Raw genomic sequence first — 12,567 nt, 5'->3', positions numbered from 1 at the left:
CCTATCGTACTTGGTTGTTCAAAATCCCGGGATGTGATCTCTCGCATGTGTTTTATACGGTCTATGTTTTTTACTTCTTACCGCTGCAGCACGTGTCTCTGAGGGTAAGTGGGGTCTCAAACATAATACAATTGATTCTCCATCAAAACAGAATGTTGTCTCTTTGCCGTGTTCTCTCCCTGTGCAGTGAAAGGAAGGACTAAACTGACCTGCCTGGAAGCTAACCCTTGTTGCTGCACTCTCCTCTCTGCCAAGCGGAAAGTCTTAACTAGCAACAGGTCGCTTCCAGAAAGCCACAGGTTCAGTCACAAGCCAAGCACAGAGGAGTCATACACACACACACACACACACACACACACACACACACACACACACACACACACACACACACACACACACACACACACACACACACACACACACACACACACACACACACACACACACACACACACACACACACACACACACACACACACACACACACACACACACACACACAAACACACACACACAGGGCGGCGGAACTCGAGAAGCAAAACGACATTGTATTGAGCACCCTGATAAATGGTGGTCCAACAAGTGAAATGCAGATTCTTCCTGCATAAATTCAAGATAATCCTCTAAATGATGTTAATTTATGCATGGGGAAAACAAGTGGGAGCCGTGGAGTAGCATGTTATTGTGTGTTTAAGTCCTGCCTCCAGATTAGAGTGGAAGTATCCAAGGGTGGACATTGTGAGGAGAGGCTCTCGGCCGAACCTCTCATTCGACCAGAAATCTCAATCAAAATCAAATCAAATCTAATGTTATTGATCGTGTACACGTATTTTGCAGATGTTATCGCAGGTGCAGCAAAATGCTTATGTTTCTAGCTCCAACAGTGTCATAATATCTAACCATATAAAACACCCAAATCCCCAAAATTCAAATAAGAAATTAAGAAATATCAGAACGAACAATGTTGAGCACATAACATAAATATATAGACAGCATGGCAGTAAATGAATAGAAAAGGTGTGTACAGCACTAGTTATATAGGATCAGTCTTGACTAGAATTCAGTATATACATATGAAGTGTGTACAACAGTATGTAAACATTATTAAAGTGACCAGTGTTCAATGACTATGTATATAGGGCAGGAGTCTCTAGGGTTCAGGGTAGAGTACCATGTGGTAGCCAGCTAGTAACAGTGACTAAGGTTCAGGGCAGGGTACTGAGGGCAGGGTACTGGGGGCAGGGTACTGGGGGCAGGGTACTGGGGGCAGGGTACTGGGGGCAGGGTACTGAGGGCAGGGTACTGAGGGCAGAGTACTGAGGGCAGGGTACTGAGGGCAGGGTACTGGGGGCAGGGTACTGAGGGCAGGGTACTGAGGGCAGGGTACTGAGAGCAGGGTACTGAGGGCAGGGTACTGGGGGCAGGGTACTGGGTGCAGGCTGGCTAGTGATGACTTTTTAACAGTCTGATGACCTGGAGATAAAAGCTGTTTTCAGTCACTTGGACCCAGCTTTGATGCACCTGTACCGTCTCAATGGTAGTGGGTTGAACTGGCCTTGGCTCTGGTGGCTGAGGTCCTTGATCATTTTCTTGGCCTTCAGTGGTCACCGGGTGCTGTTGATGTCCTGGAGGGCAGGCAGTGTACCCCCAGTGATGCGTTGGGCTGACCGCACAACCCTCTGGAGAGCCCTGCGGTTGTGGACGGTGCGATCCAAGCTGTTGGGCCTTCTTCACCACACTGTCTGTGTACATGGACCCTTTCAGGTTGTCAGTGATGTGCACGCCGAGGAAGCTTTTCACCATCTTCACTGCGGCGCCGTTGCACCTTCTTTAACCCTCTCCACTGCGGCGCCGTTGCACCTTCTTTAACCCTCTCCACTGCGGCGCCGTTGCACCTTCTTTAACCCTCTCCACTGCGGCGCCATTGCACCTTCTTAAACCCTCTCCGCTGCGGCCTCCTTTGTTTGGTTGATGTTGAGGGAGAGGTTATTTTCCTTGCACCACTCCGCCAGGGCCCTCACCTCCTCCCTGTAGGCCAGGGCCCTCACCTCCTCCCTGTAGGCCAGGGCCCTCACCTCCTCCCTGTAGGCCAGGGCCCTCACCTCCTCCCTGTAGGCCAGGGCCCTCACCTCCTCCCTGTAGGCCAGGGCCCTCACCCTCCCTGTAGGCCAGGACCCTCACCTCCTCCCTGTAGGCCAGGGCCATCACCTCCTCCCTGTAGGCCAGGGCCCTCACCTCCTCCCTGTAGGCCAGGGCCCTCACCTCCTCCCTGTAGGCCAGGGCCCTCACCTCCTCCCTGTAGGCCAGGGCCCTCACCTCCTCCCTGTAGGCCAGGACCCTCACCTCCTCCCTGTAGGCCAGGGCCCTCACCTCCTCCCTGTAGGCCAGGGCCCTCACCTCCTCCCTGTAGGCCAGGGCCCTCACCTCCTCCCTGTAGGCCAGGACCCTCACCTCCTCCCTGTAGGCCAGGGCCCTCACCTCCTCCCTGTAGGCCAGGGCCCTCACCTCCTCCTTGTAGGCCAGGGCCCTCACCTCCTCCCTGTAGGCCAGGGCCCTCACCTCCTCCCTGTAGGCCAGGACCCTCACCTCCTCCCTGTAGGCCAGGGATCATCAACTAGATTCAGCAGCAGGCCTATTTTTTCTTGAGCGGATGGTCGGGGGGGCCGGGAACATATTTAAAAATAATTTGTAGACTGCAAATTGACTGCAAGAAGCCCAAACAGATATAATATTTAACTACAACATAATCATTTCAAACCTTGCTTACATTTGTATATGATCACGTGTCTCTCTATTATGCGTGGGAATACTTGGGAACAAATTTCTTGAATTAAAATAACTTGGGGGGGGCAAATAAAACCACCCGCGGGCCAAATTCGGCCCACAGGCCGCCAGTTGGGGAACCCTGCTATAGGCTGTCTCTTTGTTGTTGGTAATCAGGCCTCCCACTGTTGTGTCGTCAGCAAACCACTGTCATTGGTGAACAGGGAGTACAGAAGGTGGGCTGAGCACGCACCCTTGTTGGGCCCCCCCCTGTTGAGAATCAGCGTGGTGGAGGTGTTGTTGCCTACATTCACCACCTGGGGTTGGCCCGTCAGGAAGTCTATAACCCAGTTGCATGGGATGGGGTTCAGACCCAGGGCCCCGAGTTTAGTGATGACCTTGGAGGGCACTACGGTGTTGAAGGCTGAGTGGTAGTCAATTAACAGCATTCTTACATGGGTATTCCTCTTGTCCAGATTGGATAGGGCAGTGTGCAGTGTGATAGTGATTGTGTCATCCATCGATGGAGGCGGTACGGATATTGTAGTGGGTCTAGGGTGTCAGGTAAGGTGGAGGAGATATGATCCTTAACTAGCCTCTCAAAGCACTTCACAATGACAGAAGTGAGTGCTACGAGGTAACAGTCATTTAGATCAGTTACCTTAGCTTTCTTGGGTAGGGGTGGACATCTTGAAGAAAGCGGGAACAACAAACTGGGATAGGGAGAGATTGAATATGTCCGTAAACACTCCAGCCAGCTGGTCTGCACATGCTCTGAGGACGCGGCTCGAGATGCTGCCTGGACCGGAAGCCAAGCGAGGGTTAACATGCTTAAATGTCTTACTCGCTTCGGCCACGGAGAACGTGAGCCTTCGTTGTGACTGTAAGATCATGTTGCACAACACCATATAATAAGAGCAACAGCAATAGAGGTTTCATATGGGGCGAAGCCAACACCGTACCCCCAGCTCCGTACTCTGCAGAGGAGGAAGAGAACGAGACTTGAGATCTGGATTCCTATAGGAATATCGAAGTGTTCGTGAACAACAATTTCACACAGGTTCATTCAGATGAATAGTGGCACCGTCGTAGGCCCTTGTTACTGGTAAATGATGGAACCGCACGACTCATCTCTCAGCTGTTATAGTAGAGGCCCCTAGACATTATCCTGGCTTCACTTACCCATCATGCAATTATACTGATTTGGCTCTATTTTTCATTTAGAACGCACAACTTCTTCGTTAGGCACTAAATTGGCACTTCGTCTTTGTGAATAAAAGTTTTGCCTTCTGAATGTGCACGTTTCACTTTCGTCACTGGCTAGTCAGTAGCCATTTCATATCACGGTTCAGAGAGTATGTTCAACAATCTGTTTTTTCCCCCTCCCGCTGCGCCTGTGTGAGTAGTGGGCGGCGCGCATACCCAATCCCCCTCTCCATACCCAGCCAGTGTTGTACGTGAGAGAGTGGAGCCACTCCGTTGACTCCAAGTAGAGAGCGAAAGACAGGGAGGAAAGAGAGGCAGGAGGACCGGAGCGCCGACATCGTCGGTATGAATCAAGTGTAGCATCTTAGAATTTCAGATTGTTTTGCAACAATATTTTTTTTCGTTTAAAATTCCGTTTTGGCGCTGAATCGGAGACTATGGAACTGACTGTATCCAGGGTGCTGATTCCCATTGCGCAGCTCCTGGTTTCCTGCCATATAGGTAAGGAAGAAGAATATTAATAGATTTTGAAAAGTGCAACGATTTATGTGTGATACGCATTATCACTGAGTGTGCACAGCGCATGTTTGTAACAGGCTACTGTAGGCTCTATATTTGATGTTATAGTGTATTGACTCAACGATGCCATATTTGACACTGGCAAACAAATAAAGACAGGGAACATGGTGAACTTAAAATGTGCATCCCAAATGCAACTCCACCTGACACGTCACAGGACTGTATATTTGGAGAAATTACACTGTTGATTTGTCACGAAGAGACTTTTAACCTTTGGAGAACTTCTTCGTTTTAATGGGAGCATTTCGCTTGATATGTCAAGCGCACTCATGTGTAGGCTGTAAACAGCATTTGGGCATGCCATTGAGAGCGCCTTTAACTGGTGAAGCCATTGAAACATGGCGTGAACACTGACAGTGGGGTTGGTTTCGTGGATGGGTCTGCCATCTGCATTTTCCGTTTCTTCTAATCCCTTGGCTCAGTCTTTATCTGTGATCTAAAAGAAGCATCTAAGAGATGGACAGTTTTGCTGGCCGGTTTTATGGGAATTGGGAATTATGGGGAAAATTATTTGGAGGGAAATGAAGGAGGGAGCACATCTCTAAGCCATCTGTTCCTCAGTATGCCAGGCCACCCTACAAGAGTAGGCTACCCCCCCCACACACATACACACATACACACATACACACTGCATACCACACTCACACTGTCTCACAAATATGCACATCCATCTGCATTCAAGACTATCACCAATTTGACTGTTTGGATACAATCAACACATTCACACCATGCCATATGATATATATATATACTGTAGACCACATTAAGGTAATTCCGCTAGATATGAACAGTGCAGAACAGTACATTAGGTACTCATTGTAAAGTCACTTCAGCTGTGGTGTGCCAGTGCCTCAGCTGGCAGAGCTGAGTGCAAGAGCACGGTCAGGGTCAAGTTTTGTGCATGGTTTGTGGGCATGGCTAGGGTTAGGGATCAAGTTTTCAGGGTTCAGTTTTCAATTCAGTCGGTTCAGAAAGTGGGACAATCCTCATAGGAAACAATGGATGATTGACTGAATTGAAAATGGAACTGACCCCAACCCTGATCAGGAGAGCCTGGGGAGAGTTCATAAGCATGAGCGTGGTAATGACATAATACTCATTGATCAGAGCCAGCAGCCCTATAGGGCAGGCTCTCTTTATTTCTCTCATGGACAGGGTTGGTGTACGTGAGAGGCTCTGAGAGCACACAGCGTATGTTAGTTACACCATCAGTGGGGCATCAGAGTGGCTCTCATCCTGACCCTGCTGTTGATCGGTGGATCATTGTGGATAATGTTGCCCTGTTATGTATATAAATGAGATGGCTGTAACACCCTCGATGGGCAGGGCAAGAGTGTCGTTCCACCTCAAATAAGCAGAAGCGTTTCGACACCCACCATGTCAGATTGTTCTGAAATTGTTTCTGTAGTTAGAAAGAAATAAGACTCGAATTCCTGCACATTATTTTGTTGAAATATGGCTCAATGACTGATCACACGGCTACGGACCCAGGAACGGAAACGACTACGAGTAGGAACACAGCACGAGACAAACATAACAGCAGCAGGACACACACTTCAGGTGTGCAGCTGTGGTTGGGAGAGAGTAACATCGGCAAAGGGGGTTAAGGATCCATCAAGGGAGGAAAAGGTGCTTGGGAGAGCAGAGACAGGGACCTCGCATTGACCAGTACTTCTTGCGAAGCAGCCAGTCAAATCAGTCGAATGAAGCACAGCGACGGGAAGCAAACCCAAGTTCGCAGAGCTTCAGCACCCCTGTAACGGAGGAGGATAACACAAGCATAGAAATGCCCGGTGGATGAACTCACCCAACCACAGAGACCTCTAAACGAGGAAAAGATCAAAGGGCACAGACCGAGTGTGAAGTGGCCCAAAAGCTGTTGAAAAGAGAGAGTGGGAAACAAATCAACAACGACCTGACAAAAATCTTGGAACAACAGGTAGGAACAGCAGAGAAAAAGCTTGAAAGGATGGGAGACATTATCTACCACTACGAAGAAGAGCGCTTTGGAGTAAACGAAAGGAGAAGTGGCAAGACACCACCCGCGCCAGTGTAATGGATGTGAAACGCTAGCTTAGTTAGCGGTGGTGCGCGCTAAATAGTGTTTCAATCGGTGACGTCACTTGCTCTGAGACCTTGAAGTAGTAGTTCCCCTTGCTCTGAAAGGGCCGCGGCTTTTGTGGAGCGATGGGCAACGATGCTTCGTGGGTGACTGTTGTTGATGTGTGCAGAGGGTCCCTGGTTCGCACCCGGGTATGGGCGAGGGGACAGTCTAAAGTTATACTGTTACACCAGCCAAATCTAGGAGGCAGCAAGAGATCGAGATACTTGTCAGAGTGAGAAGGCAGCTGAGAAAGCAGTGGAAGAAGGCCTCTGATGCAGAGAGAGAAGGTCTCCTTCTACTCTGAGCAGACATCAAATGTTGGCTGGCAACCCTTGCGAAGAGCGGGAAAACTTAAGGAAACTTCATAGGAAGAAGAAACACTCAAGAACATGGTTCTATAAAAAAAAAATTTAAAAGTTTGTCGAAGATCTCTTCGCAAAGGAAAAGTGCGGAATCCTAAAAACTCCAAAGCCTGAACTGGAAGAACACCTGGAAAAGGTCCACCAGGACATGAAAAGGCAGATAATCATCCCACATGACATCCCACCTATTCAACCACCAGAATTCAATCTGGACACTGACCCTCCAAAATGGAGGGAAGTAGAGAATGTTGTCCGACGAGCAAGAGCGGCCTCTGCTCCTGGGCCTAATGGAGTACCATACAAGCTGTACAAGAACGCCCCGGATGTTCTACGCTTTCTTTGGAGGCTCATGTGTGGCAGAAATACATAATACCAAAGGCATGGCGAAGGGCTGGTGGTGTGCTAATCCCGAAAGAGAAGGATGCGACAGACATCAGTCAATTATGACCAATCTCCCTTCTCAACGTCGAAGGGAAGATCTTTTTCAGTATAATAGCACAGAGGCTGTCCACTTACCTGGAAAGGAACAAGTACAAGGATGAGTCCCATAATTGACATCTTAACCCAGTCTAATAAATAAACCTCCCATGCCACTGTCAACATCATGGCAAATCTCATGTGAGTTCATACCATCTATTGGCACAATGGACAGTTTTTAACATCTCGTCCCGTGTTTTATGATTCTTATTCTCTGAGAAATTAAGCTAATTGATTACATCCAAATTTGCCCATTTAAATGTGTAGGATTCATATAATATTCAAAGAAATATAGTACCTAACATCTGATTTGGACCAAACTTTTTTCTAACAATGAGTTAGACATGAGGAATCCAATAAATTGTTTAAAGTCACCTACAGACCACACACTCCAACAACAAATATATAGTATCAGTTCTCTATGTCTGACAAGTACCATGAAGCTGCGGCTCTGAGTATTGCTTCCCGGCTCTGAGTAATGTATTCCCAGTTCATTTGATTATGTCCCCCCCCCCCTGTTTAGAGAAATTATTAATTGATGTTGTTAGGTTTTACGTGCCATAAATTCTAAAAAGTTAGCATTTGAAACATCACCATCTAATGGTCAGAACCTGGTAATAGCAGGATGTATTGTAGGATGGGACATAAACCTAACAACTTCAATTACTAATTTCTCTGAACAGGGAAAAAAAACATCAACAAATTCACTGACAATACATTACATAGTATGAAGAAACAATACTCAGAACCACAGCTCCGTGTACTACTAGTCAGACATAGAGAACGGATACTGTATACATGTTGTTGGGGTGTGATAGGCGTGGGATGTGGGGGTCCATGGGTGACTTTTGAGAATTTCTTTGAATTTCTCATGTCTAACTCATTGTTTGAAAAAAGTTTTGTCCAAATCGGATGTTAGGTAGTAAATGTATTGAATATTGAATTGAATTGATTTGATTTGAATTTGGGTGAAATTATAATAGCTTAATTTCTCAGAGATCAAATAATATTTCAACAAAATAGTGTCGAAGAAATGCTCATCTTATCTGTTTCTAGCTACAGAAACGATATCAGAACGATGTGACATGGTGGGTGTCACGGCTTGCTGAAATGACATGGGCCGACCCTAGAGTGTTATTGAATGAATGGGAAGAATTGATCTTCCACACTGTTCTCTCCATGGGTGTGATTGGGATGTATGAAGTAACAGCATGCGATGGTGTACTCTTCGAAAAAAACGGTGCTATCTAGAACCTACGAGGGTTCTCTGGCTGTCCCCATAGGATAACCCTTTGAAGAACCCATTTTGGTTCCAGGTAGAAATATTTTGGGTTCCATGTAGAAACCTTTCCACAGATGGTTCTACATTGTACCTACAATGGTTCTACCTGGAAACAAAAATGGTTATCCTATAGGACTGGAAATTGCCAGGGACCTCACGATACGATCGTTTCACGATATATCTCAATTCGATATGAATTGCGACTTGATACTGTGATTTCTATTGTGATTCAACGTTCCAAACATATTGCTCACTGTATGTCTGTTACAGAGGAACAACAGAGAGCCATAATAAAAACGAGTTTTGATCAGTCGTGGATATAAAAGAGCTGAAAACATGTTGGCTCACCATTTAAAAAAAAGATTGAGGCCAAGCTATAGGGGAGAAATATACACGTTCTGGTGCTGGCACAGCCGACTAGCGATAACTAATGTTAACTACCTGGCAACAAGTAAATCGACATCATAAAATCATTATAATTGTCACGACTTCCACCGAAGTCGGTTCTTCTCCTTGTTTGGGCGGCGTTCGGCGGTCGGCGTCACCGGTCTTCTAGTCACCGTCGATCCACTTTTCATTTTCCATTTGTTTTGTCTTGTTTTCCTACACACCTGGTTCTCATTTCCCTCATTAAGTGTTGTGTATTTAACCCTCTGCCCCCCCATGTCTTTGTGTGGAATTGTTTGTTGTAAGTGCTTCTGCACATTGGTTACTGGTGTGTGACGGGTTTTGAACCCATGTTGGTTTATTCTTTATGCCGTTGGTTTTGGAATTAAACTGCTCCGGCTATTACCTGGTTCTGCTCTCCTGCGTCTGACTTCACTGCCACCAGTTACGCACCCCATTACAATAATATAGTCAACAATAATATCACAATACTCTACTGTAGACATTTCCCCCTCCCCATCCCTATTCTCCCATGGGAACAGCTGAAGATCTGTTTTGGAACCCTTTTTTTTGAAAGTGCGGGTTGAGTTCTTTGGTGGTCAGTCAGACCTACGGAGTTGAATAGAATAGAATACAATCGAGTATCTCTTGGAACACATTTAACAGATGGTTGATGCTCTCTTTAACGAGCTGTAGCAGCAGCAGCCTGTGTGAGACTGTAACAGTTGTGGATGTGGTGAGGGTGGGAGAGCCTGGGTGAGCCTGCTGAGTACAGTTATGGGATCCAGCATCATTAATTAGGGTAGTTTACTCTGCTCTAAACCCACGGTGTATAGTTAATTGGCATTTGGCAGCATGTCCACTGCAGTTTCCTTTGAACCTTGGACAGAATGTACATGGAATAAAGCAAACAAAGCCCTAGACCAGAGCACTAGATAATGAAACATAATGAAAAGCCAGAAGGACTATTAAAAATAGAATATGAGTCTTCTACTGAATAGACACCTGCTAGTGTTGCAGACACAAATGTGTCTGGGTCAAACCTGTAACAATTTCAACTGCAACCTGGGTGAGGCTCAATTACATTCAATCATGCCTGTAAATAATTACTGCTTATAAAACCTTTATTAACTGTGTATTATGATACTATTCATAACGTGAGAAATTTGCCTGAATAAAGAAATCTCTTTGGAACTGTGAATAAAGAAGATCACACACACCTGATGCTATAGAACCAAAAGGGCTTCTTCCAATGAATGGTTCCATTTAGAACCCAGAACCCTTTCAAAACTCTTTCTTTCCCCCTAGCTCTGTAAATCATGTTCCTTATCAAGCAACATCACCTAAAGAGGCCTGTGATACAAGCAGATGATGCGTAACAGAGAAGCTATACATTAGCCATCTGGTTTGACCGGGTGCTTTATGATGTCCTGTGATCTACCATATCTGGTCATTGATCCCATGTGTAGTTATGTCATCCTAATGCTACTTACGTAATCAGGAGAAAGAGAGCCCCCCTCTCCCTCTGTGCTGCGTACATAATGAGGAGAGAGAGAGCCCCCCTCTCCCTCTATGCTGCGTACACAATGAGGGGAGAGCCCCCCTCTCTCTCTGTGCTGCGTACATAATGAGGAGAGAGAGCCCCCCTCTCCCTCTATGCTGCGTACACAATGAGGGGAGAGCCACCCTCTCCCTCTGTGCTACGTACATAATGAGGAGAGAGAGAGCCCCCCCTCTCCCTCTGTGCTACGTACATAATGAGGAGAGAGAGAGCCCCTCTCACCCTCTGTGCTACGTACATAATGAGGGGAGAGCCCCCCTCTCCCTCTGTGCTGCGTACATAATGAGGGGAGAGCCCCCCTCTCCCTCTGTGCTATGTACATAATGAGGGGAGAGCCCCCCTCTCCCTCTGTGCTGCGTACATAATGAGGGGAGAGCCCCCCTCTCCCTCTGTGCTACGTGCATAATGAGGAGAGCGCGAGCCCCCCTCTCCCTCTGTGCTGCGTACATAATGAGGGGAGAGCCCCCCTCTCCCTCTGTGCTGCGTACATAATGAGGAGAGCGCGAGCCCCCCTCTCCCTCTGTGCTACGTACACAATGAGGAGAGCGCGAGCCCCCCTCTCCCTCTGTGCTACGTACATAATGAGGAGAGCGCGAGCCCCCCTCTCCCTCTGTGCTACGTACATAATGAGGGGAGAGCCACCCTCTCCCTCTGTGCTACGTACATAATGAGGGGAGCGCGAGCCCCCCTCTCCCTCTGTGCTACGTACATAATGAGGAGAGCGCGAGCCCCCCTCTCCCTCTGTGCTACGTACATAATGAGGAGAGTGCGAGCCCCCCTCTCCCTCTGCTACGTACACAATGAGGAGAGCGCGAGCCCCCCTCTCCCTCTGTGCTACGTACATAATGAGGAGAGCGTGAGCCCCCCTCTCCCTCTGGACGATCAACTGATCGATGTCTCTTACGTTTGTGAAAAGACATCCACATGACCTCGCTCCATCTCTCTCTGTCAAATTAGATTTGTTTGCCCTTTCGGGGCCATTGCTTTTAAATGTTAAATGAGTTTTTAGACGAGAGTCAAATGTCAAAGAATCACTGATATGGTTTGCCTCCTTTTCCTATTGTAATGTCTGCCGTTTGGATTAGAGGAGAGAGAGATGAATGTCGGTCTAATCTGCTGTACAGCTATCTGTCTAGCCCCAGAGACGGGAGTGTGTGTGTGTGGGTGGGTGTTCATGGGAACAAACATAGGGGCAGGATCTCACTTCTCGTACCATGTTTCTGTAAGTAGGCCTTTCTTCTGCGACAGAATCCATTGAGGACGTTGCATCCCCAAAGTGTTCGTGCTGAGTCTCTCTTGTCTCTCTTCATGTTCACTCTCTCTTCTGATTTTTTTCCCACATGATTATTCACCAGACTTTAAGTCTAACAGATGATGTCAATATCGCTAAACTCACTCACCCGGAAGACAGAAATCTGTAACAGTAGCCATGGTAACATGTAATATGGTAAACTACTAGAACAAAATGATCTGGGGGGAAACTGCTTGCTCCCCAGACAGTGTGAATATGTTCAGTTGAATGTATGGATGGAAATAAGAGTTAGCTACGCAGTACGCCCGAGGCACACATGTCTCAAAGTTAAGATCCAACTCTGTAATAAGAACAGACGAGTTGGAGGTGATTTGGAACATGTGATTTGTCCACATCATTGACATCTCATCTGTCTCGACCCTCCATGTCTCTCTCAAGCACGGACGCGTGGACGCACACACAGACACGGCACTGTCGAGGGCCAGTGGGTGTGTGGTGCTCCATGTGGAAGATGAGATTGGAACTGTAGAACCGGACGGACCTTTACGCTGCAGCTCAGAAAAGAGCCGCTCTGTCCCTCTGTGCTGCCAGCAC

At 47.3% G+C, this 12,567-nt stretch overlaps 1 protein-coding gene across 4 annotated transcripts in view; it reads left to right on the top strand.

Moving 5' to 3' along the window:
* The first annotated feature begins 4,202 nt into the window (after window positions 1-4,202).
* The window catches only part of LOC124013970 (receptor-type tyrosine-protein phosphatase zeta-like), a 49,630-nt gene continuing 41,265 nt past the window's right edge, over window positions 4,203-12,567 (top strand). For all 4 annotated transcript variants that reach the window (XM_046328579.1, XM_046328578.1, XM_046328580.1 and 1 more), the window contains exon 1: window positions 4,203-4,470. In XM_046328579.1, the coding sequence (XP_046184535.1) occupies window positions 4,407-4,470 (64 nt within the window). In that variant the 5' untranslated portion in view covers window positions 4,203-4,406. The remainder of the gene's footprint in view (window positions 4,471-12,567) is intronic.

The sequence above is a fragment of the Oncorhynchus gorbuscha genome, linkage group LG25 (assembly GCF_021184085.1).
Source record: "Oncorhynchus gorbuscha isolate QuinsamMale2020 ecotype Even-year linkage group LG25, OgorEven_v1.0, whole genome shotgun sequence".
NCBI classification, from domain to species: domain Eukaryota; kingdom Metazoa; phylum Chordata; class Actinopteri; order Salmoniformes; family Salmonidae; genus Oncorhynchus; species Oncorhynchus gorbuscha.
Note: the sequence above shows the minus strand (reverse complement) of the source record. Positions and strands in the feature narration are given on the sequence as shown.